The sequence below is a fragment of the Elephas maximus genome, chromosome 10 (assembly GCF_024166365.1).
Source record: "Elephas maximus indicus isolate mEleMax1 chromosome 10, mEleMax1 primary haplotype, whole genome shotgun sequence".
NCBI classification, from domain to species: domain Eukaryota; kingdom Metazoa; phylum Chordata; class Mammalia; order Proboscidea; family Elephantidae; genus Elephas; species Elephas maximus.
In genome coordinates, this window is record NC_064828.1 from 41,955,854 (window position 1) to 41,975,072 (window position 19,219).

At 38.7% G+C, this 19,219-nt stretch overlaps 1 protein-coding gene across 4 annotated transcripts in view; it reads right to left on the reverse strand.

Moving 5' to 3' along the window:
* Positions 1-1,016: 1,016 nt before the first annotated feature.
* PRKD1 (protein kinase D1) overlaps positions 1,017-19,219 on the reverse strand; it is a 400,955-nt gene continuing 382,752 nt past the window's right edge. For 3 of the 4 annotated variants that reach the window (XM_049898955.1, XM_049898954.1, XM_049898957.1), the window contains 2 exons: positions 2,915-3,000; positions 1,019-2,102 (listed from right to left, as the gene is read on the reverse strand). In XM_049898955.1, coding sequence (XP_049754912.1) covers positions 1,884-2,102; positions 2,915-3,000 — 305 coding nt within the window. In that variant the 3' untranslated portion in view covers positions 1,019-1,883. Of the gene's footprint in view, positions 2,103-2,914; positions 3,001-19,219 lie in introns of all 4 variants that reach the window. The other variant, XM_049898953.1, reaches the window with a different exon arrangement.

A 19,219-nucleotide genomic window follows, 5' to 3' on the forward strand; every position in this document is an offset into this window, starting at 1 on the left:
TGCTATCAGAGTATATGGATATGTCTGTGTGCTTGTGTATGCTTATTAACTTGAACACAGATACACACACACACCTAAACCCTGGAGACAAGCAACAGATTGAAGAATGCTTAAATGTTCAGATGCATTTGTTTAAAATTCAGTAATAATACAAAACAATGAGTAAGCACTGGAAAGATCAACTATTCTCCCCTCACCCCTCCAAGTGGAAATATAGTCCACTGTCTGAACATACTTATCGACTTGCTTCTTAAAATTTTCCAAAGAATATTTATTTCATTACTCTTTAAAATATTCGAGTGTCACACAGCACTTTTAAATTCTTCCAAGCATTTATCACATTGTTTTTCCAGTTACATACTCTTACCATTCATTGTCATCCTGCTACTAAGAAAAACTCGTTATCCGCTAAATATAGCTAAAGTCTTTTGTGTCCAATGTTAGCTTTCTCTTCTCTGGGTTGTAGAACCTCACTTCAGTTGCCTTTCTCTTTAGGAATTATTTTCCGATATTTATGGATTTTTGTAGTTCACCTTAAAGCCTTCTTGTTTTAGATAATGTGGGAAAAAAAAAAAAGGGATAAACAAGACTCCTTATCGTAATAAAGCCCTAGCTTATCCTGACTAAATCAGGAAGCTATACTGACTGTTATTTTCAATATTCTTTCTTAAGACTTTAAGGATCCTGTTTGGCTTTGGTATTTTTCCCTTTGAAAGCCTTTCTTTCTATTGGATGTTAGGTGATTTACAAGACAGAAAGTTTTCACTACACATTGAAACACACTTTTACAGCTTCAGAGTTAAGAAGGCCAAATTCCAGATCATGAAACTTCTATCTGCTTCTTGAGTTATCGTTGTTAGATGCCATCGAGTCAGCTGTGACTCATGGCAACTTTATATAGAACAGAACAAACCACTGCCTGATCCTGCACCATCGTCATGATCGTTGGTATGTCTAAGTCCACTGTTGTGGCTCTGGGGTCAATCCACCTCACTGAGGGTTTCCCTTACTTTCGCTAGCCCTCTACTTTACCAAACATGCTTCTTGAGCAGACACCTCTTTAAATCACTTGTGTGAACTACAAATCAACATAAATCACAGTCAGATGGACACAGGCTTTGAAAAGAATATTTATTTGTTATTGAAAAATACAGAAAGGTGAAAAGTTGCTTAGCTGCTGATTTTCCATTGTACAGCAGGGACTTTATTGTAAGAAAGGGGGAAATGTATCTGTTACATACGGCAGTCTACATTTCTAAGGCATTTAGGCTTAAGAGCAGTAGGGCTTGCATGCCCAGGTGCACTTATTTGACTTTAAATACAGGTGGCACACCAGACAGGCAGGCAACGGTTTGCAACTATACATTCAAACTCTCATGCATTTGCTTCTTGGGACTGTATGTCCATTCTTGCCCTCATCAATCAATTTCTCCACGAGTTTTGGAATTGTTCATAGAACACTGGTAATAATCTACTCTTCAAGAGTTTGCTTACAATGACAACACCAATGGGCCAGACAGAAGAGAACTATTTCATGGCCAGGTTGTCTCTCTAACCCAAAAGGAGGCTCCAGTAAGAAAAACACTGATTTGCAAAAGGCACAGTAGAGACAGGTTTAATGTATTAAATATAACATGAATCATTCACAATAACAAGTTTAGTGTTTCAGGGAACTTTTGTTAATACAACACAGTTGGTCACACAAAATACAAATGCTTCTGTTGATTTGTCTTGGCAACTCAGATACATCAACAGCGCTAACAGTTTAACAGCTTTGTTCTCATCTGACAGAAAATAATGGCAGTTCTGCAAGGCAAATGTTAAACCTGACCGTATGTATTTATTAATTCCACAGTGTTTTGACAGATTATAGGGGATGGAACTCAGAGGATGCTGACACGCTCGCTGAGGGCTTTCATCTCTGTTTCTTCCGTCTCACGACTGTCACTGTGCCTAGCACTCAGAGTGATCAGGTGTGTGGGGTACTGCAGGCCCTGCTCACTGGCATACTGCTCCCATCTCGAGTCATCGCTTTCATGGGTTATGTAACGTTCCCCGATTTTGCATTCCAGCTCCCGTAGATCTAACCAGGTCTGATAATCCTGAGGAGGAAATTTTAAAGCATTACCATAGAGAGCATTAAAATTCAACATGCTGTTTCATAGGCTCTCAGTTTCCATTATCTATGAGTTACCATTTTCTCTTCCATTCTAACAGTGTTGCATCTTTCATCAGCTCACCCTGAAGTAACAGCATCAATACCAAAGCCATTCTATTTGCCTAACCTTTGCAAATATATTGTTTATATGGTACCAGGCATCAAAAGGTGGGCAATTAACACTTGACGTCGAGCAATTCGGATTATTGGTATTTCTTTGAACTTCAACACCCTACAAATAATCCTTTAGTAGTCCACAGTAATACAGGCTTCATTTATCTAACCTTTAAATTCAATACGAAAATAATAAATATTTAAGACAACACAAGTATATACATATACTTTGTATTTGCTATATCTGTTCCATGAATAAAAGCCTAGGATTTAAAATTATAGCCTGCAAACAAGTACAGTGCATGACCAGATGGGCATTTATTTGGATATTTATCAGGATTACATATACAGATGCTTTTGAAATCTGGTCCTCTGAGGTCTGTTATGACCCCACCCCCTTTGTGTGTGTGTGTGTGTTTCTTCCTCGTCAAATTTTCCTGGTAGAAAGAGCGGTTTAGAGAAACTAAACTGTTATTAAATCCCAAGAAGTTGCATGCCTTTTGACAAATTGATATTAGAACAACTACATTTTTCAAAACTATCAAAAAAGACTTTTACATATAATAGCAAAACCCTATAAATATCTACAAGCTCATACAACAGAGAAAATATCCAATGATTGATTTTTTTCTTTTTTTTTACCTGTAGCCAAGGATGACTCAACGTCTTATCCACACTATAGCGTTTTCTCATTTTTACTTGCAGCAAATTGTTGATCAGATCAATGGCTGAAAAAAATTTAATTCTTGGTAAAAATAGATGACAAATCTGGAACATATGCATAGTTCATTTACAGTTCATTTCGCATCTGCTATTTCACACGGTTAAATGCAGCAGAGTGGTAAAAAGCACTAGAACCTGAAGGAGATTCCTCTTGAGAATTCTAAAACCTTGGCCTTCACTTTATTTTGGATCCTAAGAGATAAGGCTGAAAATAATTGTGAAGGAAGGAATATTAGAGTCTGCTGCGAGTATGATGGAAACCCGGTGGCATAGTGGTTAAGTGCTACGGGCTGCTAACCAAAGGTCAGCAGTTCAAATCTGCCAGGCGCTCCTTGGAAACTCTATGGGGCAGTTCTACCCTGTCCTACAGGGTCGCTATGAGTCGGAATCGACTTGTTGGCAATGGGTTTTGGTGAGTACAATGTAAACTTCTCTTGGTCCTGTCTTTGATACATATTTTTAGAGTAGGAATTTTTTAAAATACATATACATCCCTTTAATATGTCTGCACTAATGGCAGGATAAAACTAGTATTCAAGAGGAAATGTTTGCGAATTTTATTTAAAATGTGTTAAAACTTTTAATATGCATAGTAGGCTTTCTATCTTGAAATAAATTACAGACATCTGGATGCAATATTTAAAAGGAAAATAATGAAGCATAATACGGGCCGTGACTCATGACAAACTTGGGGTCAAAAAACCAGAGGTCCAAACAAAACAAAAAAACAAATCAACACAAGCAAAAAAAATAAAAAGGTCCAATAGAAAACACTGTCTCTTAAAATTTCACCTTGATTTTGCCTTTAGAAATAACTGATGAATTAGAATTATATCAGACTTTGCTGTTTTCCTAGGGGGATTCAGACAAGAAACCAACCACAGTACATAGAATCCAGTATTCTACTTCTGATTAAGGCTCCCAGGAGTGTAATTTAGGAAGAAACTGTGATTCCTATACTCATTTAGTCTACAAACCAGCCTAGTTACCCATCATGTGCTGGAGTTCTCACTGAACTTTTCTAGAAATTATATTTTTAGCACGGATCACATTTCTTAAAATGATTTATACCATATTTACAGTTTTAACTTTTTTCATAAAAAATAATTTTTTCTGTTTATATTAATTATGCACATTCTCACTTAATTAAAAAAAATCAAATACAGGAAAATATTAAGAAATAAATAGAAACCACCTACCCTCCCACTATTCAAAAATACTTGTAGGCATCCTCAAATTGGTTCTGACTCACAGGGATCCTATGTACAAAAGAAGGAAATACTGCCTGGTCCAGGGCAAACTTCACAATCATTGTTACGTTTGAGCCCATTGTTGCAGCCACAATTCATCTCATTGAGGGTCTTCCTCTTTTTTCACTGACTCTCTACTTTAACAAGCATGATATCCTTTTCCAGGGATTGGTTCCTCCTGATAACATGTCCTAAGTATGTAAGAGGAAGTCTCACCATCCACCTTCTAATGAGCATTCGGGCTATACTTCTTCCAAGACAGATTTGTTCATTCTTCTGATAGTCCATGGTATAGTCAACATTCTTTGCCAATACCATAATTCTAAGGCATCAATTCTTCTTCAGTCTTCCTTCTGCATGTCCAGCTTTGGTATGCATACGAGGCAAATGAAAACACCATGCCTTGAGTCAAGCACACCTTAGTCCTCAAGGTGACATCTTTGCTTTTTAACACTTTAAAGTGGTCTTTTGTTTGAGTTCTTGACTGCTGCTTTCATGGGCACTGATTGTGAATCCATGTAAACATGACTACATAACTAAATAAATAGTTGATACGACTATTACTCACATTTACACACCAACGACTAAAGCCAAAGATGAAGAGATTGAAGATTTTTACCAACTTCTGCAGACTGAAATTGATCAAACATGCAGTCAAGATGCATTGATAATTACTGGTGATTGAAATGTGGAAGCTGGAAACAAGGAGGAAGGATGATCTGTAGTTGGAAACTCCAGCCTTGGTGATAGAAACGACATCAAGGATTGCATGGTAGAATTTTTCCAGACCAACGACTTCTTCATTGCAAATACCTTTTTTCTACAACACAAATGGTAACTATACATGTGGATCTTGCTGGATGGAAGGAACAGGAAGCAAATCCACTATATCCATGGAAAGAGATGATGGAGAAGTTCACATCATCATTCAGAACAAGGCGAGGGTCTGACTGCGGAACAGACCGTCAATTACTCGTATGGAAGTTCAAGTTGAAGTTGAAGAAAGTTAAAACAAGTCCATGAGTGCCAAAGTATGACCTTAAGTATATTCCACCTGAATTTAGAGATCAACTCAAGAACAGATTTGATGCGTTGAACACTAACGACCAAAGACCAGAGAAGTTGTGGAATGACATCAAGTACATCATACATGAAGAAAGCAAGAGGTCATTAAAAAGATGAAGAAGAATAAAAAGACCAAAATGGAAGTCAGAAGAGACTCTGAAACTTGCTCCTGAATGTAGTGTAGCTAAAGTGAATGAAAGAAATGTTGAAGAGCTGAACAGAAAATTTCAAAGGGCAGCTCGAGAAGACAAAGTAAAATATTATAATGAAAGACCTAGAGTTAGAAAGCCAAGAGGGAAGAAGATACTCGACAATTCTCAAGCTGAAAGAACTAAAAAAATTCAAGCCTTGATTTGCAATTTTGAAGAATTCTATGGGCAAAATATTGAACTATGCAGGAAGCATCAAAAGCAGATGGAAGGAATATACAGAGTCACTGTACCAAAAAGAACTGGTCAATGTCCAACCATTTCAGGAGGCAGCATATGATCAAGAACTGATGGTAATGAAGGAAGACATCCAAGCTGCAATAAAGGCATTGGCAAAAAACAAGGCTCCAGTATTGACGGAATAACAATTAAGACGTTCCAACAAATGGATGCAATGCTAAAAGTGCTCACTTGTTTATGCCAAGAAATTTGAAGACAGCTACTGGGCCAACCAACTGGAAGAGATCCATATTTGTACTCATTCCAAAGAAAGGTGATCTAACGGAATGTGGAAGTTATCAAACAATAAATATTAATATCACATGCAAGTAAAATTATGCTAAAGATAAGTCAAAAGCGGTTGCAGCAGTACATTAACATGGAGTTGCCAGAAATTCAAGCTGGACTCAGAAGAGGACATGGAATGAGGGATATTACGTCAGAAGGATCTTGTCTGAAAGAAGAGGGTATAAGAAAGATGTTTACCTGTGTTTAACTATGCAAAGGCATTCAACTGTGTGGATCGTAACAAATTACGGATAACATTGCAAAGAACGAGAATTCCAGAATGCTTAATTATGCTCGGAAACCCTGGTTGTGTAGTGGTAAAAGTGCTACAGCTGCTAACCAAAAGATCAGCAGTTCAAATCCACCAGGCGCTCCTTGGAAACTCTATGGGGCAGTTCTGCTTTGTCCTATCGGGTCGCTATGAGTCAGAATTGACTCGATGGCAGTGGGTTTGGGTTTTTTTTTTTTTGGGGTTTTAATTATGCTCATAAGGGACCTGTACTTTGATCAAGAGGCAGTTGCTCAAAGAGAACAGAGGGATGCTAAGAGGTTTAAAGTCAAGAAATGTGAGCGTCAGGGTTGTATCCTTTCAGCATACTTATTCAATCTGTATGCTGAGCAAATCATTCGAGAAACTGGACTACATGAAGAAGCATGGGACATCAGGATTGGAAGAAGGCTCATTAACAAACTGTGATATGCAGATGACACAACCTTGCTCGATGAAAGTGAAGAGGACATGAAGTACTTACTGATGAAGATCAAACATCACAGCCTTCAGTATGGGTTATACCTTAACATAAAGAAAAACAAAAATCCTCACAACTGGACCAATAAGCAACATCATGATAAATGGAGAAAATATTGAAGTTGTCAGGGATTTCATTTTCCTTGGATCCGTAATCAATGCCCATGGAAGTATCAGTCAAGAAATCAAACAGTCCATTGCACTGGGCAAATCTGCTGCAAAAGATCTCTTTAAAGTGTTAAAAAAAACACAGATGTCACTTTAAGGACTAAGGTGCACCTGACTCAAGCCATGGTGTTTTCAATTGCCTCATATGCATGTAAAAGCTGGACAATGAATAAGGAAGACGGGAGAATTGATGCCTTTGAATTGCTGGCAGAGGATACTGAATATACTACGGGCTTCCAGAAGAATGAACGGATCTGTCTTGGAAGATGTACAGTCAGAATGCTCATTAGAAGCAAGGATGCCGAGACTTAAAATCTCACATACTTTGGCCATGTTATCACAGGAGGGATCAATCCCTGGAGAAGGACATCATGCTTAGTGAAATAGAGGGTCAGCAAAAAAGAAGACCCTCAGCGAGATGGACTGACACAGTGGCTGCAGGAATGGGCTCAAATATGACAATGATTGTGAGGATGGTGCAGGACTGGGCAGTGCTTCCTTCTGTTGTACAAAGAATTGTTATGAGTCTGAACCGACTCAACAGCACCTAACCAATATTATACACAGTACTGATCAGGTGAACACACTGATGGCCAGAATCACATTCTGTCTTCTCAGTGTTGTAATAACTTCACCTATTTCTTTCATAATCTTTGCATTTTCTTCATAAAAAGAGATTACTGAAATCTGCCAAACTAATGGGAACAGTCACAATTCACCAGAGTCTTAATTCCCACCCTTAAACTACCCTGGTGATTACATCTCCTGAGAGATGGATCTTTCTAAATCAAAGAGGTGGCTGAAAGAACAATGAGAATTACCTGCTCAATTTCTCCAACCATTAAGACTATTTTTTGGTCTACACAAGCCTGTATACGATTTCGACTCATAGCGACCCTATAGGATGGAGTAGAACTGCCCCATAGAGTTTCCACGGAGGGCCTGGTGGATAGAACCTGAAAATATAGATCGCCACATGAGTCCCCAGCTATCTGAGACAAAAGCAGCTTCATTCAATCAGAATTCTTCTTGTTATCAGGCAAAGAGAAGTGATTTCCTCAGTCTTTAGGTAGTCTAGAATTGTATCTCTCTGATTCTGTCTTAGTCATCCAGTGCTGCTATAACAGAAATATCACAAGTGGATGGCTTTAAGAAAGAGAAATTTATTTTCTCACAGTCTAGTAGGCTAAAAGTCCAAATTCATGGTGTCAGCTCCAAGGGAAGGTCTTCTCTCTCTCAGCCTTCTCATCAATCTTCCCCTGGACTAGGAGCTTCTCTGCACAGGAACCCTGGGTCCAAAGGACGAGCTCTGCTCCTGACACTGCTTTCTTGGTGGTATGATGTCCCCAAGTCTCTGCTTGCTTCCCTTTCCTTTTTATCTCTTGAGAGATAAAAGTTGGTATAGGCCACACCCCAGGGAAACTCCCTTTACACTGGATCAGAAATGTGACCTGGGTAAGGGTTTTACAACCCCACCCTAATCCTCTGTAACATAAAATTACAGTCACAAAATGGAGGACAACCACACAACACTGGAAACCATGGCCCAACCAAATTGCTACACACATTTTTTGGGGGGGACACATTTCAATCCATGACAGATGCTAAGATTCCAAGTATTTGCCTGCACTGAAGGGTTATAGAATCAAACGCCTAAGAATTTTATTTTTATTAGAGAAATTAAATGCAACAGCACACATTTAAATGCCTTCTATGCCTCTATCATCTTGCTTTAGCTAGGATACCTGAGGAAACACAGCACTTAGTACAATTTCAAATTCCAACTGTGTGTTCTCAGAGAGCTTTGAAAGTACCATTCTCTCAGTGGACTGTGTATTGGGCATGTGCTTTATAACATCTATTCACATGATTTATTCACTGGTGAGTAAAGTGTACCTTCCATTCTTGCTGCTGTGAAGCCACACAGCAAAAATGGTGGACGAGGTGTGAAGGGAAAGCTTATGTGCTACTGTAACCATGCTGCAGCATTACACTTCCCCAGACACTGCTGGGAATAAATGTATATTATTAATTCACTCATTCTGCCTTTGAATTCTATAATTAGGAAGGTAGGAGTACACTAACTCAACAAAGGTCTGATTTTTGCCCAAATGGGCCCCAACAGTGAATCACACTCCCTAATGGGGAGGGAAGTACTGCCAGAGAGCAACTGGAAGTGTCTGAAGGAAATGCAATATACGAAGATGAAAAAATTGTTCTGCTAACTGAAACATACAATCAGAGTCTGACTGTAGCCACAGTACTTGAGACACTTGGATAAGCATATCAAGGTGATGATAAGTATCTCCGGGAGATAATACTTTAGACTATAAGGAAGTATATGTGTGTGTGTATGTATATATATGCAGATACATACATAAAAAATTATGTGTTGACCATATGCTTAAGAAAATATGGTCCTCAAAAGAGAGAATTCTAACGAGCTCATATGATTACAGTGGGCCCAGAGTGAGAAAAAAACCTTGAGCTCACAATACAGCATACAATTCTATGAACGGGAGGCAGTTCAGAGCAAAATGCGTAATATGAGGACTTGATTTCTACCACCAAGTCATATTCCACAGTAATTTCAGTTCTCAGAAACAGCAGTTGACTTTTGGTGGTAGAAATAATTTATTCATGAAATGTTGGAACCTGTAGTTAAATGTTGGGAATCTGGTGCTGCTGAGTAAATGAGTTTATCATCAGTATTTGAGAAGCTCTATTCTACTTGTCACTTTTTCTGGAACTCTTAAAAGTCCTTTTTATTAATCAAAGCCTCTATCAATCAGCATCCATCCAAAGTGTTTTTTACTACTTTGTTTTTTTTTTTTAATGGTGGTATAACAAACCATTTGCCGCTTCAACAATTATCCGCAGTTTTTAAGAGATTCTAAAGTTGTTATTTTGTTTTTTTACAATGTCCTTTTATTGGGCACCTGTGAATTGCTACAATACTCATGCAGTGAGCATTCCTCACATGTATGTATCAATCATTCATTTATCTGTTCATTAAGCACATTTTCCCTAAGTACTTACTGTTGGCAATTAAAAAGAAAAAAAAAAACTCGTTGCCGTCAAGTCGATTTTGACTCATAGTGACCTTAGAGGACAGAGTAGAACTGCCCCATAGAGTTTCCAGGAAACCCTGGTGACACAGTGATTAAAACATATGGCTGTTAACCAAAAGGCTGGCAGTTCAAATTCACCAGGTGCTCCTTGGAAACTATGGGGCAGTTCTACTCAGTCCTATAGGGTCGCTGTGAGTTGGAATCGACTCAACGGCAACAGGTGAGTTTTTTTTTTTTTTTTAATAGGGTTTCCAAGGAGCACCTGGTGGATTTGAACTGCCAACCTTTTGGTTAGCAGGCTGTAGCTCTTAACCACTAGCCACCAGGGTTCCCTGGCAATTACTTAGGGAAAGGAAAAAAAATGTTAATGATAAAACTCTGGCCTTGAAAAGCTTCCAATCTAGTTGGAAAAGCAAAACACAGCACACACGCACTTAAAAAAATATGTATCATTTTGAATCTTTGACCTTTAATTAAGTAGAATACTAATTAAAATAAGAAATGTTTTGTTTAGCATTTCCAAAATAAAACTAGAGAAGGTCCTAGTAACTATCTCTACCTATGGGAAATAGTCTATTTTTTATGATAATAATGACAGGAACTCTTTTCTCAAAGTCGTGTTTTTATAACTTACTCTTACGAATCCTATTTATATTCTAAACGCAATGGGGAACTTGATTCTATTCTACGCCATAATTCCCCTTAATGTCACCTTCTGCAGTTCCTTCAGTTATTCCTCAGACTCCCCAGTGTTCCTCTACAACATTATTTTAATGTTCACTGTCTTTATTCAATGTCCCTGTTAAAATGCACTGTTAATTACTGACCAGAAATTTCATCATCATTAACTGCCATATTTATTTATACACAAAGATACTGTACATGTAGCCTGGGATTGAGAGTTTTTTTTTTTTTTTAATTTTTACAGTTCTATTCTTATTTAACGGAAACCCTGGTGGTGTAGTGGATAAGTGCTACAGCTGGTAACCAAAGGGTCGGCAGTTCGAATCCACCAGGTGCTCCTTGGAAACTCTATGGGGCAGTTCTACTCTGTCCTATAGGGTCGCTATGAGTCAGAATCAACTCAATGGCAGTGGTTTTGGTTTTGGTTATTCTTATTTAAATTGACTGGACTGCTCCTAACAACAACATTCTTATTTATTTCTCATAACAACCCTATGAAAGAAGCTATTATTTTAATCTCCGTTTTGTGTAAAGGGAAAACCCGAAGCTTCAAAAGGCTATGTACCTTGGTCAAAACCAGACAGTTCCTAGGTAACAGAGCTGAGGCTGAAACCTGGGGTGAGAGGAGGCTCTGTCTCCAAAACTTATGCTCTTAACCTTCATGGCATAGAGAAGCCATGTTACACCATTGTCTCATTATTTTATTACTAGCTGACGATAATCTCAATAATTAATTAAAATTTCAGATTTTTTCTAGTCACGAACATTAAGTTTTTCTTAGTTCTACTTCCATCACACTTTGATGGACTTAAATACAGGGATATATATTTAATCTTTGTGGCCGTAGCACACCATTTCAGCATTCAAAGACTATTCTGAACATGATGTGATCCCCCATCATACAGACTAATCCTCCTAGGTTTCCGCCATCTTCAGACTGAATGAGCCCATCTGCTACGGATTTTTTCAATTTATTTAGATCCCTTTTTTTCATGACAAGACTTAAGCAGAGAGATTGGTGACTCTATCAGAGATCACACTCCCAATTACCTCTTAATTATTTTTTTGAGTAAAGATGATACACCAGCAATGTTTCCTCCTAGAAGTATTCCCACTGAGCCCATATTTTATCATCTTTTCCAAAGCTATCGTGGGAGATTTTGCCAAGACACATCAACTCTTGTTACTACCTGTTCTACCAATTTGGCAATCCTATCTAACAAGAAAATGTGGTTATTCTGGAATAGTTTACTCTGTGTAAGCTAATACGGACTTTCAGTCATTTCCTTCTAAGGATCAGGATTTGTTTTCTAAATGTTTGCAACCCATCTATTCAATCATTCATTTGAGAATTTTGCCAGGGACCAATACGAAGCTTCCTGAATAATTTTCAGAATCGATTCCCTTCCCATTTTAGAAATTCAGAGAACTCTGGCCTGTCTTAGGTATCCTGGTATCTCTCTCATTATCTAGGACTTATTAAAAATTTCTCACAATTGCTCTGTTAGCTTCTTCAATATGCAGTACATCTAGTTCTGAACGTTTATCACATTTTATAGCTGCCACCGAGTGCCCCCCTTGTGATACCTCTACTTCCCCACCCACCAGATGCTAGCTTTCAGCAGAGAGCCAAGCTAATGGAAAGACAAAGGCAGTAGCAAAGAAGCAGGTAAGACTAATAAAACTGGGGCAGCCACAGCAATCCCAGAAGAAAGCCAATAACCAAAAGGAAAAAAAAAAGTCCAAAGTGGGTCTAAACTTCAGTTCCAAAGCTCAAATCGAGATTCAGAAATTTTATCTGGAGGGGTTGTAGTAAGGCATACCTTGGGAAGTAATTAGGATCTAGAGAGAATGTGGTAGAATAAGCCTTTGGAAGTGCAGAAGAGAGGGAGACAGTGGGAGAGACAGATACACAATCGGGCCATTCTGTGAATTCCACTCAAAAACATCAAGATAGAAAGGGAACATGGTCTGGCTGTGGGAAACAGGAGGGAAAGAAGAGGAATGCAGCAGGATGGAAAGTGAGGTGGAAAGATGGCATGCTGGTGGAGCAGCAGGACAGAAAGCTGGTGTCCATGGGGGTGGAGCCAGAGGGATGCAGAAACTCCAGGTAACCTGGAGATCATGAGGATCTAGGGGCCTGTAAGGAATCAAGAGCCCACAAGAAAGGGTATTTGGGGAGGCAGAGAATGCTTGAGAAGTTACAGGTACCCTGTGCCTCCCCCCATGAATATAGCAAGAAGACTGTATCTAGATACCTGGACTTCGTAAGGTGAGGTTTACTACCACACAGCTCTGACCTCTCAGCAGTTTGGGGCAATTAGCACATATCCAGATGCCATTTTAAACAGCAGGGGTTGGGTTAGGGCCAAAGCAGCGCAGGAAATGGGAATTCTCTACTCTCTTGAGCTATACTTCTTATTTCACAGGACTCTTTCCTTATTCTTTCCATTTGAACTTTCTCTCTCTCCTTGAAGAAAATAGGAGCGAAATAGGCATTGGCTAGTTCCTCCTTCTCTTTGCAGAAAATATAGTATCAATTTTTTCAGAGTTGTATAATGATTTTCTGATTGCATATGCCCATTTATTCTGGGAGTTAGCCTTCCTAGTTTGTTCTGAGAGTTTTGTCCATCCTTAAGCTCAATCCTCTTTCCATCTTGTAAAAAAACAGTCTTAAATTGAGCTCTCTGAACACCTTCTTGGGCAGCTACATTAGGGCAATGCAGAAAGTCCCCCCCCCTCTTTTTTTAATTGGAAGTTCTTAAACATTATATACTTCAATTTTTCATTTTTAAAGAATTCCCTCTCTCTCATGAACAAAGAGTTTTGTGCTCTCTAAAATGTCTCTAGCCATGGGCTTGACCTAAAATATTTCCCATAAATTAGGAAAAAAAAAAAAAAGGGGGAAAGAAAACATGTTTTTGAGTTTTCTTTTTTGCTGTACTAACATCACAGCTAACACGATTACTTTCTCCCTAACATCCCGTACAGCAATTCTCCTCGCTGCCCCATCAGATGAAAGACTAAAATGTCAAGAAAGCAAAGAGAAAATTTTATCAAATGTTCTCTTTTTAGCAGAATGGGATTTCTAGCAGATGTTAGGATGGCTAGCGGAAGTTCTCTGCAGCTTGTTTGCCAGGTACACAAGTATACTTGAAAAAAGACAGGATCAAATGGTATATGAAGGTGCTAAAAGGATTTATGTTTTAAAATGAAAAGAGATGCTCCATCAGAGTGTTATTTGCATAGACTCCATTTTCTTCTGGTATCAAATAATTATCTTTGAGATCACAGAAACCACGTTACAGCCATTGTCATTTTAGGGCAAGTGCCAAGTGCTTGAACACAACAGGCTCTGTGTCATTGTTCTACTCATAAAAGCTACATTTGCATGAGTCATTGCTGTAGCTAAACTGAAGGGCGCCCAAACCTTGGAGAATATCCTATGAAATAATGGAATGGGACATCTCTCAATACTTAGTAGGTCCCCCAGGTCATAGCTCTCAGTCATTTTCCATTTACCAGCCCCACACTAGATTTTAGCTCCTTTAGGGCGACACATATTGTGCTTTATTCATTTTTTTCACATATATTTCAAACAAAATATATCATTTAATATGTTAGAAGAATGTTTCCTCAATAGCATTTGGTACACTGAACACATTAATTAGAAATTCAAATGGCCGTTTTCTCAGCTCTTAGTTTTAATAGCCATATTGAGTGCATATGGTTTGTATATTTTGCCTAAAAATATGCCTGGGTGGTAGGTCATCACAACTCTACAAAATGTAACAGATCATAGGATCAGTGCCTCCTGTCAGAAAATCAGAATGATCCTGGGAAGATCTCCATCATTCCCGTAAATATCATAGAGATCACATTCATGTTCCAATGTGTATTTTCCAGAAGGGAAATTACCTGTGAAACTCAGGGCTGACCTCTTTTGCTCAGACAGTAATTTCCTTTTTTTTTTTAATCTCATTTTTTCCCCACCCCCAAGTCCTTCTGGTACTCATCCTCAAATTACAAACCAGCTCAGAAATATCATTCTGGGATGGAGCTGTCACCAGTCAACTGCCAGACTCCATGCCTTCAAGGAAGTTTGTTCTTTTCCCCTTTAATTCTGCCTCACAGCCTGCCTCGGTGTGGTGCTTCGTACTTCTCCCTTTGGTTTGCTTCGTGCTGATGGTAAGTTGTGTGTTTATTTTAAAAATCGTTTTACAACCCTTCACATTCCAGCTCTCAACCCGGCATGTTGTTGCCTGGCAACACTAACTAGGATGCTGCTCTCAGGGGCTGAAGCCAGAGGCTGCAGGCAGCAAACAAGGCCACTGGAAATCATCACCTCACTTGTTCCTGAGTCGATTACTGAAATCCAGTGAAGTGCAAGACCTTTAGAGACACTAGTCAGTGTCTTCCCCTTCTTTCCTCTCCTCCGTAGAAAGTTGTTCTATCAATAGTTACTCCTTTGCTTTGTATGCAATTTCATTTTCCATCTGAAGGCCAGCAACACAATCTTTGAAAATCATGAATTGTTTAAACATATGCACACAACTGCCCCCAAAGAGATGCCCAATTGATTCAAAATCTAATAAAGAAATAAAAATATTTATATTATTTTGATGATGCTTCTTGTTTTTAGGTGCCATTGAGTCGGTTCTGACCCCATATGAAAGAGTAGGGCTGCTCTCTAGGGTTTCCAAATATGGGCTGGTGGATTTCAACTGCCGACCTTTGGGTTAGCAGATGATCTCTTATCACTGTGCCACCAGGGCTTAATATATTATTCTGATGATATTTAGGGTGGCTTTTTTATTTCCATTTTCACTGCACATTAAAATCTTTTGAAGAGGTCTTTGTTATGAGTCAGAATTGACTCGACAGCAATGGGTTTTTTGTTTTGTTTTAAATACGGATACTCGAACGAAATGCCAAGTGAAAATTTTTATAAAGTGGGCCTCTGAAAAGTCTGCAGTTCGAATCCACCAACTGCTCCTTGGAAACCTTAAGGGGCAGTTCTACTCTGTCCTACAGGGTTGCTAGAGTCAGAATTGACTTGATAGCAACCGGTTTTTGAGAGGTGTCCAGGTATCAGTAATTTTATCAGCACTTTGTTGTTGTTGTTGAGTCTCATGAGCACCTTAGGTTTTTCTAATATGTGCAGCTAGGGTTGAGAATCACTTTGCTAGGCAGTGCTTCTCAGACTTTTACATACATGTGAGTCATGCTGGGATCTTCGTAAAGCGAAGATTTCTGATATTCTGTTTTTAATGGTTTCCAGGCAATGCCGACACTACTGGTCCTCAGATCTCATTTTGAATAATAAGGGGCTAGAGGATGTGCACTGGCTTCTGGGTTTAGAGGATGTGAGGATCGCTGATGGCTCAGTGGTTAAGAGCTAGGTTGTTAACCAAAAAGTCAGCAGATCAAGTCCACCAGTTGCTCCTTAGAAACTCTATGGGGCAGTTCTACTCTATCCTATACTGTTGCTATGAGTTGTAATCGACTTATGGCAATGGGTTTCTGTTTGAAGGATGTGAGAATGCTGACAGTGGTTAACAGCTGGTTTCATACTGACCAGAGGTCCCCTAAGCAGATGGATATAAATCCAGGGAAAGGTATCTGTTCTCAGCCCCATCTTGTTTAGTATTCTGGAATGAGGGCATAGAAGGGTTATGTGATAACTTCTCAGAAGACACTGAGAGGAAGAGCAAACAAGCTGGATTACACAAATAAGTTCCAAAACAATTACGGGTTGAAGCAATGGGCTATCTGGTAAGATAAAATTTAAGATGGACAAATGAAACTAAGGTACTCTGGGTAACCTCCTTCCAAAAAAAAAAAATGTAAGTACAAATTGGAAAACCTGGCTTATCAACAAGATATGTGAGAATGAATTCAGGATTTTACATCTACAGTAAACTCAATGTGAGTCCACTGATTGCTCCCAAAGTTAATATTATTTTATGCCATGCTACCAGAAATGTGTTCTCTATAATGAGGGAAGTGGTGGCTTCACTATATTCTTACCTAGACTGATTGAACTTTGAGTCAGATCAGTGCTGGGTTTTGACTTAAAAGGAACATAGATAGATGAGAGTGAACAAGAGGGTAAAAGAAAAGCTGACTTTCCAGGATAAGAGAAAGCTTGAGGGAGACATGATGGCTGCTTTCAAAACTCTGAAATAAGCCTTTATTTGGAAAATGTTCCTCATGGATTGAATTGTATCCCCCCAAAATATGTGTATCAATTTGGCTAGGTCATGATTCCTAGTATTGTGTGACTGTCCACCATTCTGTCATCTGATACGATTTTCCTATGTGTTGTAAATCCAATCTCTATGATGTTGATGAGATGGCATTAGCAGCAGTTATGTAAATGAGGCAAGATTCAATCTACAAGACTGAATTGTGTCTTGAGTCAATTTCTTTTGAAATATAAAAGAGAAAAGTGAGCAGAGGGTCAGGGGACCTCATACCACCAGGAAACAAGAGCCACGAGGATAGCCACGTCCTTTGGACCTGGGGTCCTTGAGTCGAAGAAGACTGATGAAAAGGAAATTCCTCCAGAGCCAACATACAGAGAAAGCCTCCCCCTGGAGCCAAAAAAAGAAACCCAAACCCACTGCCATCGAGTCGATTCTGACTCATAGCGACCCTATAGGACAGAGTAGAACTGCCCCGTAGAGGTTCCAAGGAGCGCCTGGTGGATTTGAACTGCCAACCTTTTGGTTAGCAGCCATAGCACTTAACCGCTACGCCACTAGGGAGCAGAAGCCCTGAATTTGGACTTCTAGCTTCTTAAACTGTGAGAGAATAAATTTCTCTTTGCTAAAGCCATCTACTTGCGGTATTTCTGTTACAGCAGCACTAGATAACTAAGACAAACCTGTTCTACCAGTGGGTTTAAACACACAGACATTTTTGTTCCTTATGTTAGAGTCAAGTTCAGTAGAAATGGCCTTCCTCATGAGTCTGTATGCTTTACATTGCTGGAACAATTCACGAGTTTTCTGGATAATTGCTTAGTGGATTTGGTGCTGTGGAGGGAACTTGTACTTCATACAGGGGTTTTACAAGATTTTTAATGTCCTGTATTTTGAGATTTATTCAGTGTTGTCATTGTGGAAAAAGGCAAACATATATAATGTTTAACTTTTGTTGTTGCTCTACTCTGACATTCTACATCTATTCAGATGTCATATTTCAACTAAACCATGATATACATTCAGATGTGAAAATTTACTTACATAATTAGCAAATGTAGAAAATATTGCAATTTTGGGGCAAATAAACAGCCAGTTTTTGAGCACTTGCAATGCCAGTGGTTTTGCTAAAGCTCCTTCTTAGCAGTTGCTCTCTAAAAATGATCATTTGTTAGAGAAAATTCCATTAATTATATTTTACTTGCTATCAGAATAAATGATTCTTTTACTGATGGGACATCTTTTCAGACATTACCTCATCTGGGTTTTGAAATAGGTAAATATATACATTCAAAAATTCACTCAACTGGTGGATATTTTTTAATTCATTATGTGATTTTTGGCTCACAGTTTTCAAGTTCCTTATTATGCATGCTTCTTTTTTTTTTTTTTAATTAGACACAATTAATTCCAGAATTTCAAGGAGAGATTGTTTAAGATGTTCAGCCCCAGTGGACGTTCTGACCCACATAATTCACTTTAGTTTACCAATCTTGATTGAATTTCCTGCCACCTAGTCAGCATTTTTAAGCAGTTCACTGGCTAATCCCCTCACATCCCCTCCGTGCTGTTCCATCTGACAGTGGTGTTAATATGTTGACAAATCAATCTATCATTAATATTCAGCAGGCTTGCTGGATCCGCAAGGCTCATAAACTGTTACAAACACAGTTTAATCATTAAAATGACAATTGTCTTTCTTTTGTTTCTCATACCATTGGTTTTCTGGGTCTCTTCTATCCAAGGCTTATTTTCAATGGGGTTATTTTTTGTTTTGCACAGTGTGTAGCCAAAGAGGGACCTACAGCTGGTTCCTTTTCATGGCAAAGTACTACTTCCAACTTCAGTGTTCAGTGTTCTGCAACACTGTTGGATTTTGAAAACATACCATGTGCTAATGCTGCTAGGCTTTGATTTAGCTTTGCTTTGTGTTTGTGCTGGCTGCATTTTTTATCTCCAGTTTCTGGGGAAGAAACACACTATGGCCAATTTTATTGGAATTTACCCAGCTGAATGGGAAAAAAAAATGCTTTTAAAATAAGATTTAGATGCCTTGACAAATTTAGTGGTATATTATTCCAGCCCTTCTATGGTTTGTAATGCCATATATACTATACTGTACATAAATGTTAGCAGACGATTGAGACCAAGCTGTACTTGGCAGGGAAAAGAAGAGGCAGAAACACTACCTGAGAGGATGTGGGAGCACCCAAGTGGAACAAACCTACATCACTACTGCATCACCACGATTTGATAATTAATTTTGCATTAAAGACAAACATTAGGATTAATGCAGGATGTTGTTTTTTAATAAAT